At 42.5% G+C, this 21,612-nt stretch overlaps 1 protein-coding gene across 3 annotated transcripts in view; it reads left to right on the top strand.

The window, feature by feature from the left end:
• The first annotated feature begins 596 nt into the window (after positions 1 to 596).
• SH3YL1 (SH3 and SYLF domain containing 1) overlaps positions 597 to 21,612 on the top strand; it is a 43,848-nt gene continuing 22,832 nt past the window's right edge. Inside the window, exons 1-2 of one of the 3 annotated variants that reach the window (XM_017514026.2) lie at positions 597 to 703; positions 18,752 to 18,862. In XM_017514026.2, the coding sequence (XP_017369515.1) occupies position 703; positions 18,752 to 18,862 (112 nt within the window). In that variant the 5' untranslated portion in view covers positions 597 to 702. Of the gene's footprint in view, positions 704 to 18,179; positions 18,214 to 18,751; positions 18,863 to 21,612 lie in introns of those variants that run through there. The other 2 variants (XM_017514025.2, XM_037733296.1) reach the window with 2 other exon arrangements.

Below are 21,612 nucleotides of genomic sequence, written 5' to 3'. Positions count from 1 at the left end.
AGGAGGTGGGGCCCTGGGGTCACCTGTAGGGGCGGGGCCGCCGGTCCCCCTGGGGCTGGGCGGTGGGTCACCTGTAGGGGCGGGCTGGGGCCGCCTGGAGGAGGAGGGGCCGCGGGTCACCTGCAGGGGCGGGGCCGCGGGTCACCTGTAGGGGCGGGGCCGCGGGTCACCTGCAGGGGCTGGCCGTGGGCCGCCTGGAGGAGGAGGGGCCGCGGGTCACCTGCAGTGAGGGCTCAGGCCTCGCGGCTCCGAGGGTGGCCCACCTGGGTTGGAGCACAGCGCGAGTCCCGCGCACGCGGCTGGCTGTGGGGCGCGCCGTCAGAGCTCGCGGAGAGGGGCTGGGCGGGCGCAGCCGGGAAACCTGCCTTGAGCCCTGCGCGGTCCACGCGGGACCAGGGCGGCCTTAGGCCTGGGCGCCCCCCGAGACCCCCGCCCCCAACGCCGGAGCCGCCGCTGGCCCCTGGGCTTTTCGATCCTAAAGATCGAGCGGTTCCGAAGTCCCCAAGGGCTCAGGCCCGAGCGCCGCCCGGCGGGCGCGTGGGATTTGTCCAGCGAAACGTGCACGGCAGGTGTCCTGCGCCGCCTCTTCCTTCACCTGCCGCAGGTGCGCGCTCGCTGGGGCCTCCGCGTCCGCGGGGCGGGGCCGTGCGCCTTCCTCTTCCTGGGCAGCCTCGGGACCGGGCGCCGCGGCCGGCGGGCACCAGTGAGTACCGGGGGGCCACCTGTCCGGCCGCCCCCCACTCTGAGGAGCGGTGCGGAACGGGGCGGCGGCGGGAGGAGGAGGACGGAGACCCCGTGCAGCCTCTGGGGTTTCTAGGTCGCGCGCCTAGTCACCGCAAACCGCCCAAAGCTCACATAGAAAGTTTCCAGGACTTTCTTGACCACAGCGAATTTGATTGAAGTTTAGCCACAGTCTTCCATTTTTAGAAAAGCTGTTCCGAAGTTTGCAATGTTGGCGATGGTCGTGTTACTTATAACTTCCTAATATTTGACCGGCCAGGTGTCAGCGACCATCCTTCGGCTCCACGGAGGCGGCTCTGGAGCTTGGGTCGGATGCGCGCCCTTGGAATGCGCTTGGAACCCGCGGCAGGCGCGGGAGGAGGTCTTGGCTAGGGCGCCGGCGAAGCTCGAGTTTGCCCGCCTCGGCCCCCCGGCCTGGAAAAGAAGGGCCAGCCCCCCACACCTGGCGCTGTGGCCGCGGGGCGGCGGGGCGAGCGCGGGGCGCGGCGACCACGGGACCTCTGAGATTGCTTTTCCTTATTGAAGGAAGTGTGAAACGGCCCTGAATCGGTTGACCACCGTTAGGAAGTGGGATTTACGCTGTTGGCCGAAGTGTGTCCTTCTCACTTCGTTTGAACCCACATGCCCATTCCCCCGCGGAGTTGGAAAGTGACACGAGGGTGCTCCGCGAGGTGCCCGGTTTCTCTTCTGCTTACAGGAGATGCCTGCCCTGATTTCTTGTTTTCCTAGGTGTTTTTATTGAGATGTAGGGAATATCTGAATTAGTAATGACTTGGAAAATCTGTACACACAGAGAGAGAAATAACAGGTCTCGAGGCTGAGGTGCTGTTTACTCCCGTGGGCTGACCTGTTATTGAAATGCTTGTGCAGGAACTGATGTTTGCAGATTACTATGTTGGAGTTTAAAATGATCAAAGTGATAGCCTCCATCCTGTCTATCGTGTTTAAGGAGAATTGGTTATGTGGTTCACTAATGTTCTATTTAAGCAAAATTTCTCTAAAACTAGTAAATGCTACCCCTCATCTTTTGTAAATTAAAAAAAAAAAGTTTAAAATGATGCTTGCTGATCAACAGTGATTTGATAGTTTTGTTCTGTTTAGGAAATCTTTATTGTCAGGAGATTTCTCATTCCGCAGAAATAAGGATCCACACAATCCTAGGAAGTTGATGCAGTCGAAGGGAGAGAACTGCTGCGCCGACTCTGCTGAGGGCGTCACAAGTCCTTGTGCACGCTGGCTTATTTGCCAGTGAGTGGCGTCGTGATAAGACCTAATTCTCTGCTCTTTGAGACCTAAAAAATTTTCTTTGGGAAGAGCCCGTTTTTTTACTAAAAAGGTCAGACCAGTGTGGCATGTGTGGACCTGCTCTGTACCAAGATCACACTCTTCAGTTGGAGAAGAGGGATAGCAGGAATAAAGGGCTTTCCCGTCTCCGGAGGGAGCAGAGAAATCTCTGTCCTCTCCGTTCCCCAGCCACAGCCTGGGGCTGGGGGACTGGAAACAAGCTTAGGCTGGCACTTGATGTTCAAATGGGAGTCTGGTTTAAAGTTTGACCCAGGAAGTTAATGATCTGACCAGAGAGACAGGTTTTTATTTTGAGAACTGACAAGCTTTGTCTCCTTAAAACAAAGGAAGTAGTTAAACCAAGGCCACAGAAAGGCAAGAATTGACTTAAGAAACAAAGGCCATATTTGTCAAGCAGTGGGGTTCAAAATACAATTTTGTTCATAAAAGTAGCTTAAGGCATCATTTTAAAGCCTTTTTAAAGATTAGATAGATACACTTTCTTTTGGCTAAGATTTCTTCAATTTATTCTAAGTATATCTTTAGGAGCATTCCAGTTCCTTTGATCTTAGATGGAATTTTAGTGAATTAAACTCCATTTCACATAAAGTGTAACATTCAATAATTTGATGAATATATATTCAATTAAAACATAGAGAACCAAATTTACTAAGCTTACTTTCCTATAAGTATTGCTTTCATAATAGAGTCCTTTGAAGCAAATAATATAAGGGAAGCAAAATTTGGGAATTGAGCTCTGGTAATGATGGTGCTGGAGAGGGGCTCTTGGGTCTTCTTGCTTTCATTCCTGACCCTTGGTGAAGTTTAGATTGGAAATAGTAGTCACCTTTCTCTCCTCAGGTGGCAATTTACTCCAAGTAGGATTCTAATGTCCCTCTGTGACCCCAGTGACCCTAGCACTGAGTTTTTAGACCTGTGATCAATACCTAAGATTATTTCCAGATCTTTTGCTGATTCATCTTTCCTGTATTTTATAAACCCTTCTAGTTTAAAAAATGTTTTACTATAAAAAATTTCAAACATTTAAACTTTTTTTTTTTTAAAGAAAACTTTATCTGAAAGTTTCTTAGCTTGAGGTTTGGCAGCCACCCTTTTCTTAGGAAAAAACTTAAATATTTATAGAGATTTTGCATGATTCAAGGGACTTAAGACATTTATGAGAGTTCAGATGCAAACCATGATGTGAGGTGAAAGAGTCTTCATTAGTAATGACCTGCATCTTCATAACCTCAGCAGTATGACAGAAAGGGCCATCAGCATTCTGATCAGGTCATGCTCTGTATGCCTTATGGCACAGCAGAGGAAAAATGGGTGAGCCATCATTTGATGTTGAGGATGGGATTTGGGACTCATCTAAAATTTTATTTGCATATATTTTTTGTTGTTGTTGTTCTGACAGAGAAATTCACTGCATGTAACTATGAGCAGGCAGGATTTTATCAGAAGTTTAATAGAATCTGTAGTTCAGCTGACACACTGAAGATGTCTTCACTGTGACCAGCCTTGTCAACAGCAGGTTCACAGTGACACGGGCTGGGTCTAGGATGGGTCATGCAGTTGGTGGCCCTGCGAGGCTGAATCTGATTCCCAAGCCCAGTGGCTCTCTTCCTGTGCTTACAGATCAGGCCATGACTTTCCCTACTGCAGGATGTTTGTAAGACCAACTCTCAACTAAGGAATTTGCTTATTTGACTGCTCTAATACTGCTTGGTTGAGAGAGTTCAAAGTAGAAAGTCTTCTGAGGGGATAAGATTTATGTATTATTTACAGTGCTTCAGTTGTATCAGAAAATCTGGTCTAAACTGGCTTTAACAGAAAAAGATGTTGCTGGTCCATGTGACAAACAGGTTCTGGCTTTGCAGAGCCCGGGTTCTTTCTGCATCTCCTCCCAAGCTCCCCTACTGAGGCTTTGCTCTCAGAATCTCCCCTTGTAGAGACAAAATCCCATAGCAAGTGGAAACAGAAGTGCCTTGGAATATGTTCTTCTGGCAGCTCCTGCAAGTCCCTCATCAGATGCTGGCATTGGACCAGCTTTAGTCATAAAGTTCTGCTGGGGCACAACGAGGAATGCTGGCCTGATACAGGCTCATCCACTCCACTCCCGGTACTATGGCTGCAGCATCGATGGAAGCAGGCAAGCTATGCTGCCTCTGAAATAAAGTAGATGAAATATTCAGCCCAGAGCAAGTTTCCACTCCAGGGAACTAATTCAAATGTATCAAGCATCTAGATATATGTATAATTTGTGTATACGTATATAATTAAAATGTATTGAGTATCTAGATATATGACCAAGGTACTTTTAGGGAGTCACAAATTGGTAAAAAATACAGTTCTGGTCTGTAAGGATTGTACAGTTTAGTGGTAGAAAAGGTGAGAGTACAAAGGAAAGAGGAAGGAAAGACAAATGTACAGCTTATCCCAGATCACAAACCTGAGTGCCAGAAATAGAAACATTTTATCATGAGACCTCATTTCCAATCAAGCCTGGGCTCCCTTTCTCCCTGGAGGCACTGGCGTTTCAGGTGCGGATGAATAAGAGGGGTCGGGTGTGTCTTAGCTACCCACAGATTTGCTTGTTTGTCTTTGGTTATTGTTAACCCTAAAACACTGCTGATAACGCCGCAGAATTGGACACGAGATTCCAAGAGTCCAGCTCTCTTACAGACTAATAGCAGTGTCCATCTGCTGGTGGACTCACTGGCTGACCCATACCTTCTGTGCTGAGGAAACTGTGGGGTGAGCTCTCACCTCCCTCTCCATTCCTCTCCTGGGCACACCTGGCAGTGGAGATGTCTATGAGGCTTCTTGGAGCCTCTGCTTGGGGTAAGCTCCCTGGTCTCCTGGCACTCTGCTCTGGCTTGACTTTGTTTGTTCTTGCTATTGTCCTGGAGAAAGGCTGTTTGGGGCACTTGCACCTTGCTGCCCTCTGACCTCTCCTTCAAGGTCTGGAAAATGTTGCATAGTCTAAGAAGCTGAGAAACTGCTGTTACTGAGTACATTGTCTTCTAAATCCATTGGATTTTCTATACAAATGAGTCTACGTAGGGATCCCTCACAGGGTTTCACCTTTAGTCCTGAAAGCCATACAAAATGCTTTATTCATTTCACAAATATTTACTGGGCACGGTCAGGCGCAGTGGCTCACATCTGTAATCCCAATACTTTGGGAGGCAGAGGCAGGTGGATCATGAGGTCAGGAGTTCAAGACCAGCCTGGCTAAGATGATGAAACCTCATCTCTACTAAAAATGCAATAATTAGCCAGACATGGTGGCGGGTGCCTATAATCCCAGCTACTCAGGAGGCTGAGGCAGGGAATTGCATGAATTCAGGAGGTGGAGCCGAGATCATGCCACTGCACCCCGGCCTGGGTGACAGAGCGAGATTCTGTCTCAAGAAAAAAAATTGGGATATTACAATTAATAATCAATGTGCTCACCCTCATGGGGCTTACATTCTAGTGAGGGAGATATACAAAAATATATATACACACACACATTTGTGTATCTGCCATGGTGCAGGCTGAGTGTCTCCATGTGATGGAAAAACCTAGAAAGATCTAAGCAGTGGAGTAATATTGTCTGAGAAGTTACTTGGACACAGCCTTTCTTTGGAGAATTGGCCATACAGGCCAATGCTGGGATCTAACAACCAGGAGGCTGCCACAAAGGTCCAGCAAGAAGTAGTATTCTTGGGCTGAGCTGGTAGCAGGGGGGGGCGTAATGTAGTCAGATTCTGAGTCTGTTTTGAAGGTTTATGTTCTCATAGGGTTTGCTGATGGATTGGTTATGGGCATGTGAGAAATTAAGACATCACAGCTGGCCCAGGTATGAGCACCACCTCTCAATGGAATCTACCTAGAGAGGAAGGCCCCAGCCCAGGGGGATAGGCAGGTGGATATTTCAAGTTCTAGTATTTGAATATGTTGCATTTGAAATGCTACAATTGATATTGCAAGTCTGGAATGTAAAGGACAGTTAAAGAATAGATAAAACTCATGGAATTACCAAATGTAAATGGTGCTTGAAGTCACAGAACCTGGGCAGCATCTGAGGTCTGAGTGTCAGCAGCAGAGGTGGAACCTTAGGGAAGACAGAGGACCCCAGTGGAGGTCAGGAAGGAGGAAGCCCCATTCGCTCTTCCCAGAGGCATAATAAGTCAGCATTTGTCTGTGTTATGCTGTGTTGACGTTTTTTTAAAAAAGAAACAAAAGGTGCCTTTCCCAGACCACTTAAGCAGGATGTGAGGGGTTTGTTCCCAGGTCCTTCTCAGGTGGTTTTTGTGCAGCCTGGTGGGATGCTTGGCTGCCAGGAGGAAGGGAGAGCCCCTGAGGCCATAGGAGTCCAGGGGGCCTTTGCCCTATAAGTGAATAGTGGCTGCAATCCCATTCAAATGGTGTGACAGTGGCACCCTGCCCAGCAAGTTCATGTATTTGAAGGGCTGTGCGGAGTGGTTCCCTGTAGAAGGCAATGTTTAAAATTGGTCTTGATGAATGATTTGTATTCCACAGGTCAGAGGTTAGCAAACCTTTTTCTGTAAAGAACCAGATAGTATGTATATTAGGCTACGTAGGCCAAGAAGTGAAATTAAAGATATATAGGCACTTTTATAGCAAGAGAGAACAAATTTCCATGCATTTTTCATTGGCAAAACTGAAAGTGTAATAATTATATTTTTGCAATGCAAGTCTACTGGTGAGAAGAATGGAATTGTCTATATTGAGGGTATAACATTTCACTTACTGAGGTACAGTTAGTGTTTCTTATCCTCAAAATATAGCACAAATATCCAGCTGTTATTGCTGCTTTCTAATGCGATTTTATCTATTTCATCTTTGAAAATGTGTTTTGACACAAAATACTATTCTCCTTTTGACTTGATTTTTTCCAGCCATTAACAAATATAAAAGCCATTTTTACTCCAAAGGCCACAGGCGAGCTACCTGTCAGGGTCTGGCCAACCCAACTGTCAGTTCCCAACTTCCTGCCTCTTGGCCCCCAGAGGCCCGCCCCACCCCACCCAGTTTATGTTCTGGAATAAGCAGCATTCCTTGAAGTGTGACCACTTTGCAGTGGGCAGGACATGAGCTTCCTCAGGAGGGGTTCCTGGAGGGGTCTTTAGGGAGAGAGGGACATCCAGTGGAGACCCCCAGCCTCGGGCAGAGGATGAGGCCCCACCAACCTGGCCTAGGGAAGTCCTTTCCAAGCCCCCTGCTCAGAAATCAGACCTCACCCCAGGCCCAAGGGGCTCCTGTTCTGGCTAGCACCCAGGCTCCCACTGCATGTCCACACCACCAGCTGCGGACTCCCTCCCTCCAGAGTGGCCTCTGCTCGTCAGCACCCCTGATGTGTCCAGCCGTGGCCATCTCTGTTGATCTCTGGGCTGAATGGCACTTTTTCCAATGAGGGCTGAATCTGTCCCAGGCCCTCCTTCCTGAGAACTCTCACAGCCTAGGGCGCCATACAGTTGCCTTATATCTTTTGTCATAGTTAATCATTCTCACATTGCACTTCCCTCTCTATAACATCCTGCTTGGACCTGGACTGCCACAGCTACCCCAGCTGAACAGGAAGGTGTAGACAGAGGAGTCAGTGGGGCTGGGGTCCTAACGAGGGAGGGGCAGGATCGAATCCTATAGTCTTAAATGGTTTTAAGGTGTGCATGCTGGTAGGAGTGCTTGGTAGAGCAAGATAACACATCTCCTTATCCATTTTAATGTTTATTTGGAAAGGCAGCATCACTGTTTTGCTTTTCAGAGGACTTGCAAGTAATGTTATTAATAATATGCAATCAAAAAGATAAAAATATTAATATACAATATAATTACATTTGATAAGTATTTTATTCCTTTTTCCACCTCTTAAGTGATTAAAATGGATATTAAAAATAAGTCAAATCTAGCCCTAAGTTCAAAAATCAACATTTCACATACTTCTTTATCTTGTTAAGCAAACACCATAGAGAAATCTGAATGATTTTTTATGTACTAATTAGGGTGAAGTTAGCCACAATAACAAGTAGGTCCTCGAATCTCAATTTCTTACCGCACTGAGAGTTACTCTTTCGTCACATCACAGTTGAACGTGGCTGTTTGGCCGTGGGCAGTCTCCTGCAGGTGGTGACCCCGAGATCTGCTGTCGTTCGCCCCATGGCTCTGCCATCAAAGTCCTCTTTATCCAGCAAGTGACGAGGAAAGAGGGAGGAGAAAACACAATATAGCATAAATGCTATATTGGAAATTTGGAAAATTGAAAATGTCCCTCACCACGTATCTTTTTCCCGATCGCTTGTAGAATACCAAAGAAAGATTTTTCAATTTTGGGGCCAGGTACAGTCACTCACGTCTGTAATCTCAGCACTTTGGGAGGCCAAGGCAAGCAGATCACTTCAGGTCAGGAGTTCAAGACCAGCCTGGCCAACACGGTGAAACCCGATCTCCGCTAAAAACACAAAACAATTAGCCGGGCAGGGTGATGCATGCCTGTAGTCCCAGCCTTTGGGAGGCTGAGGCAGGAGAATTGCTTGAACTCAGGAGGCAGAGGTTGCAGTGAGCCAAGATCATGCCGTTGCACTCATGCCTGAGCAACAGAGCCAGCTCCGTCTCAAAAACAAAAACAAAAAAAAGAAAAAAGAATTTTCGTTACTCAAATCATGACTAAAATCTACCTCCATAAAATGTACTTTAATGGCCTAAATATTCACTTGGAATTTTCCTCATTTATATGTTTTATAAGATTCTTTAAATCTAAACTTTATAATCAAAGCATTAATAATAAAAAAAAATAGAAGAATACCAATAAGTTGACATCATTTTGAATGGATGTCTTAAGATTCCTTCCTGATATAAGAATTATGTGCTTCTGAGAATTGTTCTGTTTGCCTCTCTCCATATTCACCACAGCAAGTGAAAAGAATATCAGGGTTTCTGTGTCTTAACGCTATCATGCAAATGGGATCCTTTCATTTTAAACAAGTACATGATTGTTGAGAATATGAGTAACTTTTTTAGGTCCTAAAAATTCAAATTCCAGAATTGTCAATGTTACACAAATGCGTGCAACAAACAAGTATTTAGTGAACAACCTGTCATCAAGCCCTTGTCTTTCACATTTTGTTCGTGTGTATGTCTGGAGTGAGGGATGGGGAGCTTCTGTGATCACATGTTTGTGTAAAACAAATAAATGCATTTTTTTACTTTCCCATACCCTTTCAAGTCATATTGTTGGCCCTGAGAAGTAAGGTTTGAAATGATAGTTCGTGGAGTAATTATTCATAATATACATTTTTTACCTGTAGTCATGTTTCCAGTAATATTTAAATATTTTAATTATACAATATTCAGATGATGCAATGATTTTTATGTAATATATTTCTGACACACAAGGGACTGGGGAATAGTGTAATTTACACCTGTGACCTGCATGGCCTAGGGGAAGAGCACGCGTCTCCTCAGGCCTCCTATGCTCTTCTCCCTGATTCTGGTCTTTCCCCGACCCGCGTTTACCGTCAAATCCAACATCCTTATTCTTTTAGACATAGGCCTGTATGTCCGTTACATGAATGCATCGTCCTCCATGTGTCTCTGTGCAGCTTGTTTTTCCCTTGAATATGATTCATATTTTTCTATGTTGAGGCATGTAGCTCTAGCTTATTTAAAGTGCTGTACAGAAATTCATTTTAATACTATACCAAACGATATCCATCCTCCTCTTAAGGAAAGTTTAGGTTATTTGGTTTTATAAATGTATTTATTTATTATTTTGCTATTAAAAACATTGCCTCAGTGAACATTCTTATACATGTCACATCGGTTTCCTGGGCTGCCGTCACAAATTACCTCCAATGGCTTTGCTTACAAGAACAGAAATTTGTTCTCACACAGTCACGGAGGCCAGAAGCCTGCAGTCAAGGAGTTTCCAGGCTGGCTCCTTTGGAGGCCGCGAGGGACAGGGAGGAAGGACCCTCCCTCAGGGCTTCTAGAAGGAGCCAGTCAAGTGTCCTTGACACTAGCTCTGGTGGCTCCAGTTGTTCCATTGCTTATGGCTGCCTCACTCCCACCTCTGCCTCTCTGTCTTCTGTCTCTTGTAAGGACACTCATTATTGGCTTTAGAACCCATTCAGGTAATTGAGGATGATCTGGTCTTGAGATTCTTAATTGCACTTGCAAAAGCCCTTTTTCCAAAATTGGTCACATTCAGAGAGTCCAGGTGCACATCTTTCATGGAGCCACTATTCAACCCACTACACATGTCTTAGTGAGCACCCCTGTGAGCATCTCCCTGCCAGCTGTCCCGGGGTACATGGCAGCCTCGTAGGCACTGCACACCTCTATAGATGTCTTAGTGAGCACACCTGTGAGCATCTCCCTGTGTGGTGTCCCGGGGTACATGGCAGCCTCGTAGGCACTGCACACCCCTATAGATGTCTTAGTGAGCACACCTGTGAGCATCTCCCTGTGTGGTGTCCCAGGGTACATGGCAGCCTCGTAGGCACTGCACACCCCTATAGATGCCTTAGTCCTCGAAGGCAGCTATGCTGATTGGCTCCCACCACAGGGTGTGAGAACTTCCTTTGTGCCACACCCTTCCATACATTGATTGGCAGATTTTTTAATTAAAAAAATATGTGAAATGGTAACTCATTGTAGTCTTTTTTGTACTTCCCTGATTCCTAGTCAATGTGATAAATTTTTCATCTACATAGCAGCCCTGGAGATTTCTTCTGTGAATTAACTAATTATACATTTCAACCGGTTTTCTATTGTGTTGTTTTTTATTGTTGTTTAGAAAACTTTATATATTCTATATCCAAAATCTCTGCAATGTATATGTATGACAAATATCTCCCAGTCTGTGGCTTATGTATTCTTATTTTTTAAAGTCTGCAGATAGAGCTTTCGAGCTTTAGTGTAGTTTACTATTTCTGTGGTTTCCCTTTATTGCAGTGCACTGTGTATGGAATTCCTTCCATCCCCAAATAATAAAGACATTCTCCATATTTTATTCTAAAAGAATTAAATTTTGTCTTTAATATTTAGTCTTTTAATAGATTTTTTTGCATATAATGTAATATTGTATTCTAATTTTGTTTCATTTAATATGAATAATAACTTATCCCAGAATAATTAACTACCGTGTCATCTCTGTCATATATTTTTAAAGGAGTATTATTTTTCTTTAGTGAGTCAATAAATCGTGCTGTATTTTCTACAAACATTAGGTTTCTACCTCATATCCTATGCCATTATAAGTTTGAGGTGAGTACAGTAATAGCTGTATAATTTTTTAAATGGTGGCCTTTATTCATGATAATAGATAACAGATGAAAATAGTGGAAAGCTCAGAGAGTGCTGTTATATATGTAAAGACAAATGCTGAGACTAAAGTAAAATTTAAAACCAGGAAGCCAAGCTATAGACTTGCAACATGATTAAAATTATAGACAAAGGGAGTATGATAACAGAAAAAAAAAAAAACAGGAAAAAAGCAGGAACAGAAAGTACACAAAACAGGAAATGTAAGCAGAAGAAATATTCTCTAGTGTTCAACTAATTCCACATCAAATTGCATCATCCCATCTTTTTCTTCTGATGTGCCTGTTCTGCCTCTTTGAGCCTCCCTGGGAATGGTGGGAATTTTATTTTATGGTAACACCCAGTGCTTCTAAACATGAGCAATTTTTTTGAACGATTTTGATAATGTAATAAAAACCTTAAAATGTTTGCATTTTTTTTTTCTTACTAATTCCAACTCTTCAGATTTTCTCCCGTCTGGGTGCAGTGGCTCACACCTGTAATCCCAGCACTTTGGGAGGCCAAGGCAGGTGGATCATGAGGTCAAGAGATAGAGACCATCCTGGCCACCATGGTGAAACCTCGTCTCTACTAAAAATACAAAAATCAACTGGGCCTGGTGGCGTGCATCTGTAGTCCCAGCTACTTGGGAGGCTGAGGTAGGAGAATTGCTTGAACCCGGGAGGCGGAGGTTGCAGTGAACCGAGATAGCGCCAATGCACTCCAGCCTGGGCGACAGAGCGAGATTCCATCTTAAAAAAAAAAAAGATTATCTCCCAAGATAATTACTACCCAACAGTAACGCCTATAAAAGCTATGGACACAGCTTTTATTGCTAAACGACATGTTTGGCAATAGGAATCAATCGAAGCATACATCAAAACACAGACAGCGGTATTGGTGGGTGTCATGTTATAGATGTCTTTATCCTTAATATTTGCATATCTGTACTTTTTCCTTTATTTTACAATGTACTTGCACATTGTGCAAATAATTTTTGATTATGTAAAAATATAGAAATGTTGCCATAGTCGGGTCTTTTCCACTATGAAACTGAAAAACAAAGTTCTATAATTGCTGATTCTTTTATAATTTGATATTTGACATTCTAAATCTTCAATGAATTTGGAGTTTATCTTTCTGTAACACAAAGCTGTGAGTGAATTTTTTTCTCCTCAAACAACCATTATCTAGTATGCAATACATCATTTCAACATAGACTTGAGGTATCACTTTTATTATATACTAAATTTGTAAATGTATTTGGGTCAATTTCTGAATTTTTTTTTTGTAAATTGATTTTACATCTGCTATTATGCATTAATCTTTGAGGTTTTGTAATGTGTCATAGGTTCTGACAAGGCTGGGCTCTCTCATTGTTCTGCTTTTACGTATTTTTTTCTAGCTCTTCTTGCTTGTTTATTTTCCCATTTGAACTTGAAAATTACTGTGTTTTGTTAAAAGACTCTTGTAAGATAGATGGCAGATTTGATTTCATTAAGAAAAAACAGGTAGGAAAAAAAGCAGCAAATTCAAAAGACAAGTGACAGACAGGGAGTCAATATTATTAACTCATATTCGAGAAAAATGATTAATTCATTAATATATAAATCAATAAGAAAAGAGAGAAACCCCCTGTAAATGGACAATGTACATGAGAAACATTCGACAGATAAAAATGTAGTCAGCATTGCTCATCATAAAAAACAAATGGAAAATGCCCAGAGAGCAACATGGCTCCTGTTACTCACAGTCATGGTAAACAGCTAGGAAACTGGGCAGCTGTGTGTGGAGCAATGTTTGCACGTGTTAAACATGTCTGAGAATCATAAGATAAGGGGAACAGGGGTGAACTCCGTTAGTGACCGTTTTCTACCTGGAGCACTTCCTGAACTGCAGGACAAGGAGGCGGCACGCAGAGCTCAGGCTCCTGCTGAAAAGAAGAGGCAGAAGTTGGGTCTGAAGAGCCCAAGGTAACTGGAATTTGCAGAGCATGTTACTAGCAATGTGGGACCACTAAGGGAAAGAGCTCCAGAAATCTGCAAAGGGATCTCCTTGAGCCTTCAGCTAAATGTTAAGTGCTATCTGTGTAGGGTGAAACTTGCAAAGCAGGGCAAGAACAGCTACCTTGAAGCTTTGAGGTGAACTATTCTCAGTGCTTGCACCAGGCTGGGGACAGCTGTTCCAAAGAGCCACAATGGAGAGAGCTTATTAAACAACCAGGCACCCAGGACAGAGACCAGAAGGGACACATCTTGATGGGTAAAATAGTTCTACTACTCTAGACACACAAATAGAACACAACAATAAGCCAACAAATGATCAAGCTGATCTGCAAGTAACTCACTACCTGCTAACACAAAGGTCAACACTTTTAAGGGAGACAATGAAATCTAGGCACTCAACATGGTAGTATCTACAATGCTCTTTTACTAGAAAGAAATAAAAACAGGAAAACATAACTCACAGCTAGAAGACGATTCAGTCAAAAACAGATCTAGGAATGGCAGATTATACTATTTAAAACGCCTATTTTACACAAAAAGAATAAAATACCTAGGAATACAGCTAACCAAGGAAGTGAAAGATCTCTACAACAAGAATTACAAAATACTGCTGAAAGAAATCAGAGATGATACATACGTGGAAAAACATTCCATGCTCATGGACAGGAAGAATCAATATTATTAAAATTGCCATACTGCATAAAGCAACTTATAGATTCAATACTATTCCTATTACTCTACCAATGACATTGTTCACAGAATTAGAAAACAAAACAATTTTGAGATTCATGTGGAACCAAGAAAGACCCCAAATAGCCAAGACAATCCTAAGCAAAAAGAACAAAACTGGAGACATCATGCTACCTGACTTCAAACTGTACTACAAAGCTATAGTAATGAAAACAGCATGGTAGTGATACAAAAACAGACACATAGACCAATGAACAGAATAGAGAACCCAGAAATAATGCCACACACCTACAGTCATCTGATCTTGGACAAAGTCAACAAAAATAAGCAATGGGGTAAGAACTCCATATTCAATAAATGGTGAATAGCCAGAATAACTGGCTAGCTATACGCAGAAGACTGAAACAGGACCCCTTCCTTATATATACCATACACAAAAAGTCAATTGAAGATGGATTAAAGACTTGAATGTTGTTAAAAGAAAAACTTCAGCCAAATTAAATTTTAAAGAGTTTAATTGAGCAATGGATGATTTGTGAATCAAGCAGCTCCCAGAATCACAGCAGAATCAGAGATTCCAGGGATACCTCATGGTCAGAACAAATTTATAGACAAAAAAAAGGGAAGTGATATACAGAAATCAGAAATAAAGTACAGAAACAACTGGATGAGTTACAGCTCATCATCTGCCTTATTTGAACAGTTTGAACACTCAGCAGCATATGAATGGTTGAAATATGGCTTCTGGGATTGGCCAAGACTGAGCTATTGTTACAGATGCATACTCGTAAATCAGGTTCTCAATTTTGTCTACATATTAAGTTAGGTTGCAGTTCATCTACAAGGACTCAAATATAGAAGAATGGAGTCCTTCTCATGTCATATTTAGCCTGCGTTAACAATGTAAAACCTAAAACTATAAAAACTCTGTAAGATAACCTATGAAATTCCATTGTGGACATAATCGCTGACAAAGATTTTATGATAAAGATGCCAAAAGCAGTTACAACAAAAACAATAATTGACAAATGGGACCTACTTAAACTAAAGAGCTTCTGAACAGCAAAAGAAACTATCAACAGAGAAAACAGATAACCTACAGAATAGAAGAAAATATTTGCAAGCTATACATCCAACAAAGGCCTAATATCCAGAATCTATAAGAAACTTAAACAAATTAACAAACAAAAAACAACTCCATTAAAAAGTGGGCAAAGGACACAGACAAAAGATTTAAATGGACACTTTTCAAGGTATAGAAATACGTATAGAAAAAAGTGTTCAACAACATTAGTCATCTGAGAAATGAAAATTAAACCCACAATGAAAGGCCACTATATACCCACTAAAATAACTCAAATTTTAAAAACTGGACATTGCAAGTGTTGAGGATATGGAATAACCAGAACTCTTATAAACTTCTGGTGGAAGCCTAAGATGTACAATCGCTTTGGGAACTCTTTGGTGGCTCCTTACATTGTTAAATACACATTTATCACATGAACTGGCAATTCCCATCCTACGTAATTACCCAAGAGAAATAAAACATTTTTTCACAAAAGGCTTACACAGAAATATTTATAGCAATTTTATTTGTAATAGCCCAAAGCTGGAAGCAACCCAGTTGTCCATCAACAGTGACTGGAAGGACAAATTTTGCTATGTCCACACATTAGAATACCGGTTGGCAGTCAAAAAGGAAGAGCTTTTGATCTATGCAGCAATGTGTATGAGTCTCAGTATTTTTGTGGTACGTAAAATAAGCTAGACAGAAAAGCACACACACTGATGACTTTATGTGAAGTTCTGACACAGACAAAATTCATGCACAGGGACAGGAATCATCAGATTGGCGCCAACCTGGGGCAGGGACTGGGCATGGGAGTGGCCACTGCAGAAGGCATGGACGGAGTGGTCAGGAGTGGTCTGTACTTCTTTCTGTCCATGCCCACTGAGCTATACCTGTAACACAGGTAGATTTCATTTTGTAAATTGTTATCTCATGAAGTTGATCTGAAAAGTCTACACTGAGAGCCAATATTTTAACTATTCTGAAATAACATTGAGTAAAATAATGCAAAGTGTCAAAATACACTAATGCTGTGATGCCACTTGTTTTTAAAAGGGGTGAAGAGCTACATACATGGGTCATGCACACTTAATATTTCTTGCATAAAGTATCTGGAAATATCTTCCTCTACCATTGATAATTCTTGGGATTGATTTTTTTTTTCCTGGTTTGGATCTTGCTAATACTCCTGTGTTGAGCCACAAAGAACTGATAATGACATCTTTTAAAGAAATTAGAACTCCAAAATGACCCTAAATCAGTTTTCACTTTTTAAAATTTTATTTTATTTTGAGACAGGGCCTTGCCCTGTTGCCTAGGCTGGAGTTCAAGTAATCCTCCTGCCTCAGCCTCCTGGGTAGCAAGGACTTCAGGTGTACACCACCATGCCTGGCTGATTTTTTAAATCTTTTTATTGGTAGAGATGGAGTCTCACTATGTTGCCCAGGCCGGTCTCAAACTCCTGGCCTCAAGTGATCATCCTCCCTTGACCTCCCAAAGTGCTGCGAGTGCCCAGCCAGTTTTCACTTTTAAAATACATCCTTCAAACATACCAGGCACCAAAATATATCACATTTTATTAGAAATGTTTATATTTGGCTAAATAAGGGGATTTTTTTCCCCCTATGCTCTTTGATCATTTGATCTGTTGAAAGTATAAACCATGAGTTTACGCTTGAGATCTGACATGGGTCTCAGTCAATTTTAAAAGTTTATTTTGTCAAGCTTAAGGACGGCCCATGACACAGCCTTAGGAGGTCCTGACAACATGTGCTCAAGGCGGTCTGGGTAGTTTGGTTTTACGGAGACCTGAGACATCAATCAATATATGTAAGATTGGTTTCGTCCAGAAAGGCGGAACAAACTTGCAATCTTCTGAGTTTCTGATTAGCCTTTCACTGAGTATGTGATTTACAGGAATGGTCACTTATGCCTTAGTCTGGTTTAGTGAAACAACAGGGCAAAGGGAACACTCAGATATGCATTTGTCTCCGTGAGCAGAGGGGTGAGTCTGAGTTCTGTTTTCCTTTTGTCCACAAGGGATTTCCTTGTGGGCAAATTGTGAGGAGGTGTGTGGCTTCATACCTTTGTAGCTATCTTATTTAGGAATAAAATGGGAGGCAGGTTTGCCTGGCAGAGTTCCCAGCTTGACTTTTCCCTTGGCTCAGTGATTTTGGGGTCCTGAGATTTAATATCCTTTGACAAAAGCAAGCTTCTTTTAGCATGCTTCATCTACATTCTGCCAATTACCAGGGTGAAACAGTGGAAACGATTGCCTTCAGCCTTCCAGGTCCTGAGGTCCCGCAGTCACCATGTGCATCTTAACTGTAGACCCTGAGACAACAGCTCCTCAGCCTCGGGGCTCTCGTGGGTCTGCACTGACGCCATCAGATTCTTTGCTCTGCTGATCCCTGGTCCCTTCTCTGATACACTGCAGAGCTGGAAGAATTGTGTGAGCTTGTTATGCCAAACTGTCGACGAGTGTGTGAATGTCCAGGCGACGTGGAAGTGTTAAGTGCCGTAGACGTGCAGGCGTCATTACCTGTAGACTCAATTCCTGAGTCTCCTAGAGTTTTGCTAACAGGAAAGTGTACAGCCAGCCAGTTCCAACATTTCTGACAAGAATAACAAAATATATTAAATCTTATACTGCATATTATAGTTACAAAATATATTTACTTTTAAAACTTTAATTATTATTTTAAATTAGTATTAAAGTGTGTTGATTGCAGGAAGAGGATGCATAATGGGGAGGCTTGGCCAGGTTTTGTTTAAGATCCGTTAGGGTCCCAGGATTTTATAACTTCTGAGATTCTGAGAGTTTAGAGTTTCCCACTCTCAACATAGCTTTGACTCATTAGAAGAAGAGAGATGATATTGTCAATGGGGATTCACAGTTCATTTTTTTGGTAGGCCATGCTGTGTTAATGCTTCATCGTGTTGCCGCAAATGGGTCCCGATCCAGACCCCAAGAGAGGGTTCTTGGACCTCACACTAGAAAGCACTCAGGGCGAGTCCACAGAGCAAAGTGAAAGCAAGTTTATTAGTAGGAAAGTAAAGGAATGAAGAAGAGTTCTCCATCGGCGGAGCTTGGCCTGGGCTGCCTGAGTAAGGATACTTAGAGTTATTTGTCAATGATATGCTAAACAAGGAGTGGATTATTCATGAGTTTTCTGGAAAAGGGGTGGGCAATTCCCGGAACTTAGGGTTCCTCCCCTTCTCAGACTATACAGGGTAACTTCCTGACGTTGCCGTGGCATTCGTAAGCCGTCATGGCACTGGTGTCTTTTAGCAAGCCAACACGTTAGAATTAATGTAAAGTGAGCAGTGAGGATGACCACATCGCCATACTGGTTTCGGTGGGTTTGGCTGCGACTCCTTTGCCGCGTGCTGTTTTATCAGCAACGTCTTCTTGGCCGGTATCTTGTGTGGACCTCGCATCTCAGCCTGTGACTTGGAATGCCTTACTCCTGGGAATGCAGCCCTGTGGGTCTCAGCCTTGCTTTGCCCAGCTCCTATTCAAGACGGAGTCCCTCTGGTTTGAACAACCTCTGACAGTTGTATATGAGAAAAATGAAATTACAATAAATTTCTCACTTCTATTTAGTAGAATTTTTCATTAAAATACATTTTTTTCATCTTTCAGTGAATAACCCTATACCTTCCAATTTGAAATCAGAAGCGAAAAAGGCTGCCAAAATATTAAGAGAATTCACAGAAATAACTTCCAGAAATGGACCTGACAAGATCATTCCTGGTAGGTAAATAGGATGAATGCTGTTTGTCTCTAAATGTTTTTTTTCCTAAGTTGTTTTTTGTGTTCTTCGAGACTCCATTTCAGGCAGAAGCCTCCATCAGGGCCAACAGGTGGCTCCACCAGCGTCTTTCCCATGGCCGATCCAGGGATGCTCTGGAAACCACAACCTGTTCATCACCACTTCCAGTTATTTCCAAAGGGTGTTCACAGCACAACTCATTTCATGCAAAGGAGATCCAAATGCCAAGTCACTTCAGCAATGTTACAGACCAGCCTCCCTCATAATCACAGCACATGACTCAGCTCTGTTTGGAAAATTTGTTATTGATATAATAATCTTAATAGTGAAATAATAATGATGTTAATTATTGTTGCATTCCTGCCACTTCTCCCGTCATGAGGAAATAGGCCTCACAGAGCCCTGCTACTCCAGGTGCAAGGGGTCTGGACAGGGCCAGCTGCAGATCAGGCAAACCAGCCAGGCCTCTTCCCTCCCTGTCTCTCCTTTTTACATAGGCTTTTCCTCCTGCCTCCGGCCTCGGGGGTCCAGCGCCCTAAACACCACATGTTCCTGCTCCACTTCAGCTCTCTGCAGCCTCGCCTGTCCTTTGCATGGTGTGCTAAGAACTCTGCAAGCTAACCTTGCAAACTCACAAGCTAATCTCATACATAAATTTTAATTTTGTGTTTTCTCCTTGCACATGAGACATTTACATTCTCAAGTGGCTTAAGAAGACATTAATCACCAATTCCCAACACAGATGTGCATCGGTACCCCCAGGCCATAGAAACACAATTCTTAAACTTCACTCCAAACCTGCTGAATCAGACTTTTAGTGCAGTGTGTCCAGGAATGCGTGTCTTACATGTGGTTTTTGTGTAATTCTTATGACTAGTAATTCTCTGACAGTGACCACATAAGCTGTGGTCCAGAGGGGCGTCTTTGAAAACCGTGGCCTGTTCATCACCACTTCTCGTTTCCAGAGGGTATTCCCGGCATGCTTGTCTCATCCAGTCGGCCTGGACAATGTTTCAGACCAGCCTCCCGCTTAGTTAATCACAGTGCATGACTCTGAGTCCTGCATTAAAGAGCTAAGTTTAATTTTTCTAAGCCAGATATCTGAAGTTATTTAATAGAGCTTCAAATAATGTTTTAAAAATTCGTTACTGTTTTAATAATGTGAATCATAATATTAATCCTTGTTGTACTGGCCCAGTGACTTCTCCGGTCTGGAGAAAACAGTGCTTAGTAGAGCCTTGCCACTCTAGGTGCAGTCTGAACCTGCACCTTGGCAGACCCTGGGAGCTCCTGAGCAGTCTGCTCGGATGTCACAGATCTGTCTGCATTGCTCACACCGTCCCAGTGAGGCACACACACACACGAGTTTCAGATGCTTTAGAGCTGAAAGAAAACTCAACAAGACAAAGTAGATTTTCAGTATCAGTATTCTGAGGGAGTCACACTCAGTGGGTGAAGCTCAGAAAATGAAATTCTGTTTGCCTGGTAGCGTAAGTAAGAGATTGCCCCAAGGTGTGGGTGTGGCAATAGGAGAGTTCCACAGCCCACAGAGATACAAGCTCCCTTCCCTCACTGAGGAGTCTGATGGGGCTTTGTGTTTACATTAAAACAAAGACGCTATATCACAGGATAAACAACTGCATCTACAAAGCACTTAAACAAGACACCTAGGTCTCTAGACCTTCCAATGGTGTGTTTGGCCTCCCAAAATGTTAGGGTTCTGAGAGTTAAGTGAAGCTTAATTTAGCAATTAAATCTATAATCATTACATTTTATGTTATAAATCAAAAGCTAACTGGCAGATTATTTAGGGATTATTAGTATTTCATTTCCCTGAATCTGAGTGGAAATCTATAAAAATATAGTTGACATGTGGAATATATTCATTTTAAAACCTGTTTTTGTTAATATCTAATTCTCAATAGGAACAATAGCAACTCTAGAACATTGAAAACAGAATGTGAGGAAGACATTCTGCCAACAGGTGGCTGTAAATATAAACCTGCACGATGTATGATACAGCGTTCAGTCTTCCTGCAGTGTAATTATAACTTTTTAAAATACAAAAGTACACTTAGTAGCCAGCCAGCCAGGATGCAACCTTGTTCTCCATAACTTTCTTACTGAGAACAGCTCCACACGTGTTCTGCCTGCAAACTTCATGGTCTTGGATCAGTTATTTCCAAGGGTTTGTTCTTAATTTAAATTTTGAAATGGTGGCATAATTATGTGAGAATTTTAGTGTTCTCTTGGGGCATCTGCAAAGCCTTTGCTCTGTGTACTAGAGCACCATGTCTGGCTTCACTTTCTTGGCAGAATATTTGATGCAAATAATAATAAATTAAACTAGCTTAAAGTTATATGCTAGGCTTCCCTCGTTAGCTTGAAAGAGGTATTATTGTGTTGTAGATTCACAGAATAGTGTGGCACTATATTCACTAGATACATATACTAATAACCCTCATTTATGTAATGAACGTCTCTGAAATGTGAATAAACCGATATTTTTAAATTGAACATATTTTCAGTGTACTAGGAGTTAAGTGGTACTCGAATGCTATAGCAGATTATTTTATAATGTTAAAAATGTTTTAACATTGAAAAATTATTTTTCTGTTTTTGAATCCAAATTTTTATATTAATACAAGGTTAATTTAACTAGATGGCTTTAAGATCAAAGCTCTAATTCATGCGGCCTTTCAGTAATTTTTAAAGTTTTTCCTTAATACTA

The sequence above is a fragment of the Cebus imitator genome, unplaced genomic scaffold (genome assembly GCF_001604975.1).
Source record: "Cebus imitator isolate Cc_AM_T3 unplaced genomic scaffold, Cebus_imitator-1.0 Scaffold512, whole genome shotgun sequence".
NCBI lineage: Eukaryota > Metazoa > Chordata > Mammalia > Primates > Cebidae > Cebus > Cebus imitator.
Note: the sequence above shows the minus strand (reverse complement) of the source record. Positions and strands in the feature narration are given on the sequence as shown.